This window comes from Hippoglossus stenolepis, chromosome 8, assembly GCF_022539355.2.
Source record: "Hippoglossus stenolepis isolate QCI-W04-F060 chromosome 8, HSTE1.2, whole genome shotgun sequence".
Lineage (NCBI taxonomy): Eukaryota > Metazoa > Chordata > Actinopteri > Pleuronectiformes > Pleuronectidae > Hippoglossus > Hippoglossus stenolepis.
In genome coordinates, this window is record NC_061490.1 from 16,878,473 (window position 1) to 16,892,133 (window position 13,661).

Here is a 13,661-nt window from a genome sequence, read left to right on the forward strand (position 1 = left end):
TTTCACGTCATGTGTATCTGGCTGTTGAGTCCAATCGAGAGGAGGAGAGAAAACAGTGTGGACAGCCTGTGGCTCCGTTGGCCCCTAACGCCATCTTACCCAGCGAGAGGGCTTTAAACCGGGACCGGACCCGTCACTACCCTCCGTGTTGATCACCCTCGGGGTCCGTGTGACCGGTCGTGGTTCTCCGCGGCTACAACTCAAAGCAAAGTCGCGAGGAAATCTGCGAGGAGGCTGGTTAGCCCGCGAGCTAGCTGGCTAGCGCGGGGGAGGGGCGGGGGTGCTGAGGTCTCTTTTTTTCTCCCCCGCAGCTGAAGTTGTTTGTTTATGTTCTTCCACTCGGACATGTCCTCTGCTGACCCAGGTAAAGTGCCCTCAAAGTCCCGGTGGCCTCGAGCCCCACGTTACGGTGCGGCTGTCAGCGGGTTGTCGGTGTTTTCCCCACCGCACGGCTCCAGCGGACACTTAAAAAGATAGCGTGACAGCAGCGGCTAAGTTAGCTTAGTAGCCGAGCTAATGCCACAGCTAGGCTCGCTGGTTGTTGCATAAGTGGGAGCTGGGTTAGCTGCTAGCAGCCAACAGAGGCTATATCACTGTGTAGGAAGCTCCCTTGTTTTTATTTGAGCTCCGTGAGGTGAGAAGCTAAATTCAGGCGAGCTAATGTGTCTGTTTTCGGCTCTTTAGCGTGACATCTCTGCGCTACATGTAGCTTCAGCGTTAGCTCAGGGTCGTGACTGTCTCAACAAACCACAAATCACGATTCAGGAATAGTTGGTGTTAACTGAATGCTTTACCCCCAGCTCTGTCATGCACTGCTAATCTGGCATTTGAACGTTGGCTCCGAGTAAGAGTTTAGTTTCCCTTTGCAGTGCTTGTGCCACAATAAGTGATCACCTCTGTCTGTGCGCCTCTGTGTTATTAATAGAGTTACCAGACCCAGATCTGGGTATGGGGGCAAGTGGGACCCAAGCAGGTGGCGGGGCTGTTGTGCCAAAAGTGACCAACAAGAGACGAGCTGCGTAAGTCTGTCTGTGTGTGTGTGTGTGTGTGTGTGTGTTAGTGCTAGTTCCTGCGCTGTGTGTATTGTGAGATGTTTTCGTTTTTGCTGACTTGTGTTGAAAATATCTTTTGTTTGACGCCTCTCGCTTGTCTCGCTTCTCCACAACTGCAGGCCAGACTTCGACGATGACGACGGAAGCAAGTTGTTCAGGTACATTTGTCTCCGTGTGTTCTTTTCGCCCAAGCGGGACGAGTTGCACTATCAAGTGTTTGTTATGACTGTCCAGGCTGCTGGGATTTCATGTGGTGTTTTCTCTTTTTCCTCAGGTGCGATGATGAATCAGGTGGCAACGGCAATGACAAAGAGCGCTTTGCCAGGTAGGAGGATTACTGATGAGAAATAGATGTGAGTGAGTTGAGGGCAGTTAGGGAAGTAATCCTCTCTCTCTCTATCCAACTATTTTTTTTTTACTCCAACACTTCTTTTTTACTTTGGTCGAGATTTTTTTGGGACCAGCACTTTAGCAGGTTGGTTTCATTTCCAGGTTTTTGGAAGACGATCAGAGTTTTGCAGATAAGGAAAAAGTAGCCAGGTATGGCCTGTACCGCTAGGGAAGGCTTCCTCTCCTGCTTGTATCCATATCAATATTAAATGCACTGATTAAGTACTGTCCTGTCCTGACGGGGCCCTAGCACATAGTTTTTTGACAGCACAGCATTACCGGAATATTTCGCTGCACTGTGTGTCTGTTTTTGGTGCCTGTCAGAATGCTTTGCTTCTTTGCCCCAAGGCTGCTTGTTGTCTGTCTTAACCCACCACTGTGATATGTGTCACTAACCACTGTGCTTTGTATGAGACGGGGTCTTCTTTCACTCTGGTAATCCTCTTCTCTTCTCTCCCCCTCTCAGGACATCTGAAGGGTCTTTCTCTTTTTGCACTTGCTCTCCTTTGTCACACCGACTGGCCTTGACAGACCAGAATCTCTTGCTTTCTCACTGTCAGTTTGATCACTGACGACACTTTGTTTTATGTGTCCATTACGTCGCTCACCTTCTCTCATGCCCATCTCCTTTTCCAGATTGGCATACTTGCATAGAAAAATTAACTCTGAGCTCTACACCATGTCGTCCACCTAGCTGTTTCTCCCATCTTGATCCTACATATCGTCTCCACCTTTGCATCCCTCCCTTGTTTCCTCCATCCAGGGAGAACCACAGTGAGATTGAGAGGCGGAGGCGGAACAAGATGACCGCCTACATCACAGAATTGTCCGACATGGTGCCCACGTGCAGCGCTCTGGCACGGAAACCAGACAAACTTACCATCTTACGAATGGCAGTGTCCCATATGAAGTCTCTGAGAGGAAGTGGCAATACCAATGCAGATGGGTCGTACAAACCTTCCTTTCTCACTGACCAGGTATAAGCAACCTACAGAGAGACATGTAGAAATAGAAGGGTGGTCAGATGTGAAACAGACAATTTCCCCCTCTAAAATTAGTGATATTACACAACCTTTACAGTGGGGGAATCATAGACCTTTGCAGAAGACCCTCTTACAGACAACATAGTCATGATAAAGACCAAGATATAAAGGACTAGGGCTCTTCTGAGTTTCGAGAAAACATTATAATTTACTCATGTGGAGGAATATGCTCGATGATCAATCCTCCCCACTGCTGAGCCCGTCTTTGATGCTTTCTGTTTGAAGGAACTGAAGCACCTCATTCTGGAGGCTGCCGATGGCTTCCTGTTCGTGGTGTCATGTGAGACCGGCCGCATTGTTTATGTCTCAGACTCTGTGACACCCGTCCTCAACCAGTCACAGTCTGAATGGCTCGGCTCTTCCTTGTATGATCAGCTCCACCAAGACGACACAGAAAAGCTCAGGGAGCAGCTCTCCACTGCAGAGAATAACAACACAGGTATAAATCATACACACACAGGTCGTAGCTGACACATGTGCACCCCATTACACCCAGGATTGACTCAATGCACTGGTTTGCCTTCAAAGGGAGGATGTTGGACTTAAAGACTGGAACAGTGAAGAAGGAAGGTCAGCAGTCATCAGCAAGAATGAGTATGGGGGCCCGTCGCTCATTCATCTGCAGAATGAGGTGTGACTCATACTCAGATTAATCACACAGTTTAATATTTAATCTGTGATTTGTGCCAAGATGTGTAAATTGCTCATTTGGTTGCCTGTTTGTGTGTGAAGGTGTGGTTCATGTCCAGTGGAACCATTGTCGATGAACAGACTGAATTTCCTTCGGAATAGAAACAGGTGAGCAAAGCCAAACAATTGAAGTATTTTTTATAATTTGATCAGTATTATTCCACACCAGTAGATGTAGGGTAGCCCAGTAGCAAGTAGATGGTAATTGATTTTTTTCCCCCCCTTACCTCAGAAATGGTTTGGGTGCAGCCAAGGAAGGGGAGACCCAGTACGTAGTGGTCCACTGTACAGGATACATCAAGTCTTGGCCCCCTGCAGGTAAAACTCTGCTTTTTTTTAGGATCATCTCCATCTCTGTTACTTTTGCTTCATCATATGCCCAGGACCTGTAAATGACGAGTTATACTTGGATGTTGACATTTTTGTGTGTTTATGTTTCAGGAGTATCACTGACAGATAATGAAGCAGACAACACTCAGGGGAGTCGCTACTGCCTAGTTGCCATTGGGAGATTACAGGTATAATAGATGTAGTGATAGTAGTTATGTGATTTGTTTATGTTGTTTTTTAAAATATTTGCATGATTTGCGGAGTTTCAAAACAGTGATGATATTATCGAAGTCATAAATCGAAGTCATGCAGTGGGATTGTAAATGTTTTTTTGTCCCCCTTGTTTTGAACCATTAAACATTGTGTAGGGCCTGCTTGTACTATATCTCCTGCAGGTCATTACATTTATGCTTAAACTGGAACTTTCTTCCTCTTCAGGTGACTTGTTGCCCAGGTGACACAGACATCAACAGTATCAGTGTTCCAGTAGAGTTCATCTCGCGCCATAACTGCCAGGGCATGTTTACCTTTGTAGACCACCGCTGCATGGCCACTATCGGCTACCAGCCACAGGTACGCTTCGCAGCTGGTGGAAATATCTCATTCTGAAGCCGTTTATGTTTTCTATGCTTATTATTCTCGTGTTATCTGCTTATGTTGCAGGATTTGCTCGGTAAGCATATTTTGGAGTTCGCCCACCCTGAAGACCAGGGCTTACTGAGAGACAGCTTTCAACAGGTAGGATTATGCCACTTTTTGAGGTCTAATTTTTATTTTCTGTGGATCTCTTGTGTTTACATGCGCTTACAGGAGTACTTCTGTGATGAAGCACTGTTATGCTACAACATTGTCAGAATCAAAATAAAAATAGTCTCAAAATTGACACAGCGGAAAAAGATTTATCATATTTTTTATTGCACATATTTTCTTTCTTGTCAAACCCTGGCACTTATGTGACCCAGAATGAGACTCAAGTTACACAGCTGCACTGGTTTGGTTGTGTTATGTTAGTCATGGCTAATGTCACCTCAGCGTACAAAGTGAGAGTGTACACTTCCTTCTTCCAAACCTTTAGGTTACTTGTCTCATTTTCACACTTGATATCTTAAGCACCAGCTGCTGCTGACCTCATTTCTGTGCAGCAGGAAGAAAAAAAGTTCACTACTCACTGCAACCTTCTTTTTACTGTGAAATATGAAGGAAAATCAAACCAGAACTGAAACTGATCCTAAGGAGCTTCAGTCAGTTCCCACAGCTCAACAGTTCAGATTCTTCTACATTCACGCTGTAATGTTTTATTAAAGGTGTAACCTGATATCTGTCAGTATTCTAGGTTCTTGTGTTATTGTGTAAACACAACATTATGACTGTTTGAAATGTTGCACGTGTCCTCAGGTGTTGAAGCTGAAGGGTCAGGTTTTGTCAGTGATGTTTCGGTTCCGCTCAAAATCGAGAGAATGGATCTGGATGAGAACGAGCTCCTTCACCTTCCAGAATCCATTTTCAGAGGAGATTGAGTATATCATCTGTACCAATGTCAACGTCAAGTGAGTCAATCTTAGTAGAAATACTTTTACCATTACCGGTGATTACGCAACCTTATTACACAATAAAATACTCCACACAATGAAAGCACTGATTTGGTGAAATATAACTGTAAGATCCCGGAAAGATCCGTCTGTCTGAATGCTTACCTGTCCTCCCTAAATCCCCAATTCCACTTTCAACATTACCAAAACTACTTTATATAAAACACACACTGATCGCTCTCTCCCTACACCTCTCCTTTGCACCCATCTCTAATTGTGGGGCAGTAGAAACTCGACTCAGGACCCCCTCACCCCCATCTCCTCCCCAGGGGGCATGCTGCCCCCTTCCCTGGGTCAGAGCAGCCCAAGCTGCCCTCCTGTTGTGCTCAGCCCGGGGCAGGTGGCCATCAGGTGAGACCAGGCCTGACCTGACTATTGTTCCCCTGCATGGGACAACGGGGGCTGCTTCTTCATGGGAGACTACTGCTGTTACTAGCCAACTATAGACCCTTTGTTTTTGTTATCATTTCCCACCCTGAGGTATTCTTCTCTCATTTTTTAGTTGTCTCTGTTCCACTGTAGCGTTGAAAAAATAGAACTGTTGTCTAATAAGAAGCATGTGTTATAGTTTTCCAATAGTAAGTAGTAAAGACATTACAATTTAAAAGGTGATGTAGCATGTTAGCGGTTTGTACAGTGTTAATATAGCAGGTCTTTCTCTGCTGGAGCTTGTCACACTCTTCCTCCTCTGTCCTCCTTTCTCTTTTTATGTTGCCATGGTGACCGGTGGTGGGCTGTTTTATCAGAAGGTGTTTGGGATTTCTCACTCAACAGTGGAGGCATGGAAATGGAGATGAGACTATTCTATTAGACTTTTAATCAGCACCCGCTGTCCCCTTTTCCAGGCAGTTCCAACAGCAGCAGCAGGCCGAGCTGGAGGGAGGCGGAGCCAGAGACGGGCTGTATGAAGCGGGGCCAATTGCCCTCTCACAGGTTAGACCACGTGTGCGGACCCATGGATATACATGCCAAGTCCGATTGAAGCATAGATTATGTACTGTTTTTTTAACAGAACTGTGGTTACATTGTTCCTAATATAGAGGAAAATGTGTACCACCAGTGAGAGAACACCATTGTACTTCCCCATAGGTAGTACAATACAGTATTCATAAGGTAAACACAGAGTGGAATAAAACATTAAACAACTTAAGAGAGATACACTGAAACAACACTGATCACACATTCTAAAAAAACATAAACATATTTTTCCTTTATTCATTTTTAGGTCGTAAAATGTGACTGTAGGTTTCAGTTTTGTTAACCTTTTGGTTATTACTACTGCAAAAGGACAAACATGCACATAAAGGAACTGAATAATAATAAATATTCCAGCTGAAACCACAAAAATTAAAACAAAGAAAAACCTGTTTCACATGGTGCTAACTCAACAAAGCTTTGGCCCATTGTGGATTATCATACACTTTCACATACAATACGTCAGTACTGTCTGATGATTTGTTCCCTTTTTTGGCAACAAATTCAGGAGAACTGAACACTTAAACTTTTCTGTTGGGTCGGGTAATTTCTCCAGCACTGAGACACTTGAGTTCTGGAGTGTGATCGCTCACTGATCATTTTGCTGGTCTTCAGATGCCAGTCCAGCCGGTACAGCCTGTCCCAGCTGCAGGTCCAGACCACAGCAAGACCCTCGAGAAGCCAGAGCTCTACTCCTCCCTTTTCCAAGGCCCAGATCAGACGAAGGGCATGTCCTCCACCTCCACTCCCTCCGCACAGGTTTACCCTCAGGCCAACAACTTCAATGCAGGACGACCCAATGATGCTTACAGGTAGGAAGTCTCATGTGCTTACACAGAGCTGCCACCACATTAAAAACACCTGCATAATATTGTGTAGGTTCACCTCATGCTGCCAAAAGCACCAACTGGTTGACACAAGACCTTTGAAGGTGTCCTGTGGTTTGAGGAACCAAGATATTAACACATACTTAAATGCATCTGTACTCCGCCCATACGTGTTTTTTATAATTAGACCTTTTTCCAGGACTTCGTGGGTGTATGAAATTGGTTTTGACTGACGGCTCCCCACAGCATGCTGCAATGAACTGTGGCCAATATTAATGTTCTCAGCAGTTTCCATGACCCTGTCGGCAGTTCACCAGTTGTTCTTCCTTGTACCAACCACGGCACATGGGAACATCCCATAAGACCTGCTGTGTTGAAGAGCTGCTGACCCAGTAATCTTTAAATTTGGCCCTTGGCAGAGTTACTAAGATCCTTGTGCCTGCTAATTTTTCCGGCTTCCAACACATCAGCTTCAAAAGTGAACTGCTCGCTTGCCTAATATGCCCCACCTCTTGACAGGTGCCATTGTAATGAGATAGTCAATGTGATTCACCTCACCAGGGCTGTTAACGTTTTGGATGACTGATGTTCATGTACAACAGGTCTTAATCCTCAGGCAAAACATCCTCTGATGAATTTTTTAAGTAAGCACCTCTATTTTATTGCCTCAGAGTGTGTTTGGCTCATTCCACTGTTTATTGTGCAAACTACACAATTTATTTGGGCTCTTTTCTGACAATGAATGTCAGTTACATCTCTTATACAAACAACATGACACGGAGCAGAAACAAGTGCTTGAAGATGCCTGTAGTTTATCCTGTTATCTTGAGATCTGACTTAATTAGGTTATGTCGTTACCTTGGGATAACAAGTTGAGATGTGGAGGTAATGAGATTATTATCCTCTGTAAACTCTGTGACTCCTGGCTGCTGTGGGAACTAATAAACCAGCATGTTAATGTGAGCTACCACCTCGTTTACCTGTAGGTTTTTGGCTGATTTACAACAACAGCCCTTGGGAAAATTACCCAGTTCTCCCAGTTGGGAGTCTGCCACAGTTCAAGTCCGCGTGTAGAAGAATAAAAACTTCCCTCATCTGCTATAAATTGGTGCAGATGCTGTTTTAGTCATTGTTTCTTCAGAATGTAATCCTGAAAACATGCACAATGTGTTTCCAGTAGTTGTTGCCCTGATTTTAATTACAATTTGCTCACATTCTTTTTTTGTAAGAAGGGTTTTCTGTTTTTATTTCAGGTGAGTTTCTATCATGTTATGTAATGGAGTCCATTTTTATTTTTAACAGAGCTCTCACTCTCTCTTCACTCTTCTCTGCAGGCAAGTCAACATGACTCCACAGATGACACAGCCAGCTCACTCAGCAGGACAGATGCTGGCTCAGATGTCCCGTCAGAATGGAGGCCCGCAGTCGGTTACCCCCTCCAGCACTGGAAGTCCCCTCCTTGGAGGACCAGTAGGAGGATGGCCTGGAGCTGGACCCGTAGCTAGACCACAATTTAATAACCAGGTAACATAGTACGACAGGAGTCATGCTCCTATTTATCTCATCTGTGTTAACGTTTTAAATCAATCTTTATTCACAAAGGAAGCAACGATGATATACTTACTGATATAACGACACGTTTTTGTCTTCCTGCCAGTTACTGACCACATATTTAATTATTTGGCATCGACCCTACTTTACTTTTAGTCAATAAACAGAGTTGCTCTTTTCATTCTTACCAACAGGTGGCTCCCCAGGCAGCAAAGACCATGTCTCCTCCCTTTGCTCCCATGGGAGGATTTGGAGGCGGCTCTTCAAACTCTTTTGGCCAGATGCCTACAGGTGCTGCTCCCACCCCCACCAGCGGTGCAGACTACCCACAAATTAATGCTCGTGCCAGCCTCAACACCAACGGCTATGGTAGGTTGTATGCACAGATGTGTGTTGAACCATGTCTGTGTGTTTTATACAGGTACATCCTCTGACCCCTCTGCTCTCTGTTTCAGATGGCTCTCAGTCGGGGGCACAGTTTCCTTCCAGAGCAGCGGAGGGAGTGTGGCCTCAGTGGCAAGGCCAGCAACATTCGCAGAGTAACGCAGAGCAGCATCCTCATGCTCAGGGCAACCAGCAAGACATGTTTCCTGTGAGTGATACAAAATCAGTCTGGCTCTACTCTCCCTTTTTGTTTTATCACTTATAATAAATCTTGGTCTTGTCTTTTTTTTATCTGCTCCAGGATGTGTTGTCCATGCTGGACCAGCCTGCCAACTTCAACAGCGATGACTTTGAGATTCCAATCTACCCTTCGTTTAATGAGTGACTTGGTCGATAAAGTTCACACCTTTGTCCTAACAGTTCTTGCCCTTACGCTCTCTTATATTTTGCTCTTCTGTACCTGTTTTCTTCCTGCTCCTGAGAGTAGCACTCTTCTCTTGCTTTGCATGGCTTAAACTGCACTGCCACGGGCCAGTTGAATATGGTGGGATTTACCTGACTGTAGATATATGGGAGAGGACAATCAAGGATTTGCTACTGATGAAAAGAATATTATTTTAACAATAAGATTCTAAGAGACATCTCTAGCTAGCACTGCCCAAAGCTCAACAACCTATATTGTAGATATGTGATATATATATATATATATAAATAAATACATATATAAAAGCGCACAATCACAAATGCATTTGAGTAGACTGCACAATAACACACTCTCACATTCTGGTAAACACAAAGAAAAGGCCTTGTATTCTAATATATTCCTGGTTTTCTCAGGCGTTGATGAAGTGTATTTTGCTGTTTTAGCCTTTAGCACGTAGATAAATCACCCCAATCGTTGATTTAAACTCTCAGGAAATTGCAGGGATATACAGCTTTGGTGATTTAAAAGAAAAGAATCTCAGCTGTCGCACGCAAACCACCACTGTCACTTGCAGTTTGAAATCCACAGCATGTCTCTGCATGTCAGCACTGCTTTCATGGAGCGCTTCTACAATGTGTAGGTTTATACGGAGTACAGTTTTCTATGTACTTGGTGGCTTCACCTATAAATTTTAATTATTTCATTTTTCCTCTTCAGGAACATTTAAGTTTTTTTCTTTTTCTTCATGGAATGATGTACTTTAATAACACAGACACAATGTGTTACAATGGCTATATACTGTTGGTCTAGGTGCCCGGTGGAAATGTATAATCTATTTTTCTTTGCCTACATTTATATATATATATACACTATGCATGTGTGTGTGTATGTTTAATGGATGCGTACAGTATCATTATCAAGTTTTAATACAGTCATAGGGTTTTCTGAATTGCTTGACGTCTTTCTGTCATCCTGCATTAACCTGTACCAAGTATGGGATTTTTGTACTCCTTTTGTAAATCAAAAAAAACAAAAAAAAAGAAGAAATCACTCAGCAATAATTAACAAGCAGGAATGATGTACTTTGAAGCCATTCTCTATTGTTGTTATAAATGTTTTCCTTCATGTTATTTTGAATTAGAGAGATGTGGTAGTCATGTTTTGATTTCCTTGAAAATTTTCCGTAGTACTTTATTGTTATTTCAAAAACTTTTAATGATAACTTGAATTGTCCATTACCATCTTCTGATTGGTATCTAATTAAAGGTTTGATCAGGGTATTCAGGATTGATATGGAATAAACTGAGAAGATCTAAAAGTGAAAATGTCCAAAAAGTGTTGAGTGTTTTGTCCTCATGTTTGTGACTAACATTTGGACAAGGACTGAATCTTTGCCAACGAGATCCGACCACCTGTGTTATACAATCAATTTTTGGTAAGTTTGTATTTTAGAAGAATGTTGTGTGATGAAAGATGACATATTGAAACATTTAAGTTTTTAATTTGTGGTATTAGTTTAAATTGGACCCTTTTTATTACAGTTTTCTGTAGTTTGTGTGTAACACTTGCACACTTAATGACAAATTATGTAACTATGTAAACCCATGTCCATTATTGTCTTCAAAAATATCTTGGTGACTGTGTTGTCTTTGTTGTTGTTAAAAAACCTTTTTGGTCGCTCTGTATCCGGGTTTTTTTTTTTTTTTTTCAATGATGTGAACTTTTATCACTCATTAAACACAAATATATAAATATACTGTATATGAAATGTTAAATGAGAGAATGTTTGGTTTTTGTATTAAATTGCTATATTGTCAGAAATGGAGTTGGATTCTAATTTAAACTGCCCACACATCCTAGCAGAGTTAGTCAGCTCATAGAATAGAGTAGAGTAAATCAGAGTTACACAGTCAAAAAAGAGAATAAGAAATAAACAAATACAGAAAAAACTCCTCCCTGACTGATTTATCAATTGGCCTATAAAACCTCTCACAGTTATATACGTATCAGCGTTTATCATTACTGAAATGCTGCAATATGAAAACTTTTATTTTAAAGAAAAATGTGGATTTATGGTCACAGTGACCTCATGTTACTGTGAATGTGATATCAGGTATTTCATTAAATCTCATGCAATTCACTTGGACTCACTGATTAACTGATGGTCATAGGTCAAGGTCACGATTGCAATAAAGTGATCACATGTCAGTGGTCAAAGGTCACAGTGACCTTATATGAATATAGAAATATACACAATGCACTGGTTGGCAGAGGCATGCAACCACAGTGTTCTGTTGTGCATTTAATCCTTAATCACAAAGTTTATATATTTAGTCTGTTCACTTATCACATTCATGCAAGAGTCATGAATGTTTTCAGTTACATCCCTGCATGTGTTCACTTCCTTGAAAGAGTTTTATGTTAACTGGTGAGGAAACAAAAGCCAGCTTTGCTGTGATTGGCCTGTATCTGTTCCCTTTCTGCATGTCGCTGAAGACGCACAGAGGAGAGATCCGTGGGTAACTGCTGGGATCAGTTTCAGCCTTCGTCCTTCCCTCCTCTCTTTCACAGCCTGAGGGTGAAAACAGATGGAGTTAATGCTCGGACGGGTTTAAGTCAGGTTTACTATGTCAACTCTGCCCTGTTTGGGTTGGACCTGAGTGACGTCTCGTGCTGTAAATCTTAATTTGACACAACACATTCACTCCTTTTCCAGCTTTGAGTCCAGATCCACTGTTATCTGCATAGAGTCTCTTTACTCTTAACTTGTGTGTCTCTGTCGTGGCATCAGAATACAAGCAATCTGCATCTTTTTGGTCAGGATCAGTTTTCAACCCCTCTCAAGTGGATTGCCACAAAGGCGTCATATCCTCTTTCTCTTCTAGAACCTTTTCTTTTTCCTCTTTTGCATCTTCACCATTCGGCACTCTAGAATCTCCACGATTATCAGATCATAAACATAATGAGCCCTTGTGCGTATGTGCCTGAGTATGTATGTGTAGAGTGAACTGATTTCAGTATAGACAGAGAATCTTGATCTGTGTGCCACATTTGCATTATTCAAAGCTGTAAAAAACTTGTGCGACATCTTTCTGCGTTGTCGTGTGTCTGTGAACCTTGCACTGACCAGGGATCCAATGACTCTTGTTAAGGTGTCATCTCCTGTAGAGGTCTCGTCTCCTGAAGTGGCCACAGAGATGCCTCGGTGTTCTCATCGGAGGAAAAGCCTGATCGTTACCAAACTTGTTAACTATTCATGCGGGACACAGGTGCCAAATGGGGCTCTGTGTGTCCACCACTCCACCTCTTCTACTGGAGGAGGACAGAAGGTGTCGATGCTGGAAGAAGAAATTAAAAACTCGACCGAGGACTGGATTTTTGACTTTAGTTTGGGATTGTAGAAACTGCAGCAGCATAACAGATCCACTGGAGAAGTTCTTACAAATGAAGAAATAGTGTGTAAATATGTTTTTGGAAAAGTAGACAAATGAGAGAACAACTGTGAAGAGGACGTTTGTGGATTAGTCACCATGGACCCACCGATCTTCCCTGTGAACAAATTGGATTTGGACGTGGACCTTGGCTTTGTCCTCTTCTTCTTCTTCCTCCTCTGTTTGTTCTTGGTGGTGACCATGGTCCGCTGTGCTCAGATGGTGCTGGACCCTTACAGCGCTGTCTCTGTCTCTACGTATCAGGAGGAGATGGAGGACTGACCGGGACCAAGGAGCATCTTCTTATAGGAGCTATGCATCTACTCACACAGCAGAGATGATTTAAATGAGATTTCTAACTTTCAACAGCTCCTACTCGACTGACATTTATACAGAAAAGCTGTCGACAGTATCTTCAAAGGATGTAAGTAAATAACAGTATCAAAAATAATTTAAGTGAGACGTGTATAGTTTATAATTAAATGAGCATGATAATTATCATAGTTTTACAAAGACAAGGATGCTGAACAGTTTGGTTAAAAGAGGTTGTGACTTGAACACACTCCAGACTGACGTGTTCAAACATCAGCTTCTAATCACTGCACACAAGGAAAGATGTTTCAGATGTACATCCAATTACTCTGCAATGTTTTCATGATTTTTTAAAAACAAAAATACAAAGTTTTGAAGGAAGTGTCAGTTTATCAGTGCTCCATGAATCATCTTCTAAAGCAGCAGCTCTAAAAGTGAAGTTATTATCATCATTATTGGTAGTAGTAGTAGTATTAGTATCATTATTATTAATTATTCAATTATAAATGAATTAAAAATATTATTATAAGTTATTAAAGAACAAAAAATTTGCTCCATTGTGTTTTTGTTTAGGATTCATAGCCTGCATTTATTTACTTGAACAATGACACTTATGATGAGTCAATGAACGATTGAATTGTTGATGAATTACTTTTACATCTT

The 13,661-nt window shown here is 42.3% G+C and overlaps 1 protein-coding gene across 4 annotated transcripts; it reads left to right on the forward strand.

Annotated features, from left to right (window-relative positions):
• The first annotated feature begins 1 nt into the window (after position 1).
• arnt (aryl hydrocarbon receptor nuclear translocator) lies at positions 2-11,072 on the forward strand. 4 transcript variants are annotated; one of them, XM_035162863.2, is made up of 20 exons: positions 2-364; positions 926-1,019; positions 1,172-1,210; positions 1,327-1,377; positions 2,206-2,419; positions 2,711-2,924; positions 3,014-3,116; positions 3,218-3,283; positions 3,408-3,493; positions 3,617-3,693; positions 3,944-4,078; positions 4,169-4,243; positions 4,901-5,052; positions 5,320-5,445; positions 5,940-6,027; positions 6,685-6,881; positions 8,231-8,420; positions 8,642-8,816; positions 8,903-9,039; positions 9,133-11,072. In XM_035162863.2, the coding sequence occupies exons 1-20, from the start codon at positions 328-330 to the stop codon at positions 9,214-9,216; spliced, it is 2,340 nt and encodes a 779-aa protein (XP_035018754.1). In that variant the 5' UTR covers positions 2-327; the 3' UTR covers positions 9,217-11,072. The 4 variants fall into 4 exon arrangements, with proteins under 4 accessions (XP_035018754.1, XP_035018755.1, XP_035018756.1 ...); XM_035162864.2 differs by having other exon boundaries at positions 5,323-5,445; XM_035162865.2 differs by lacking the exon at positions 1,327-1,377.
• Positions 11,073-13,661: the final 2,589 nt, after the last annotated feature.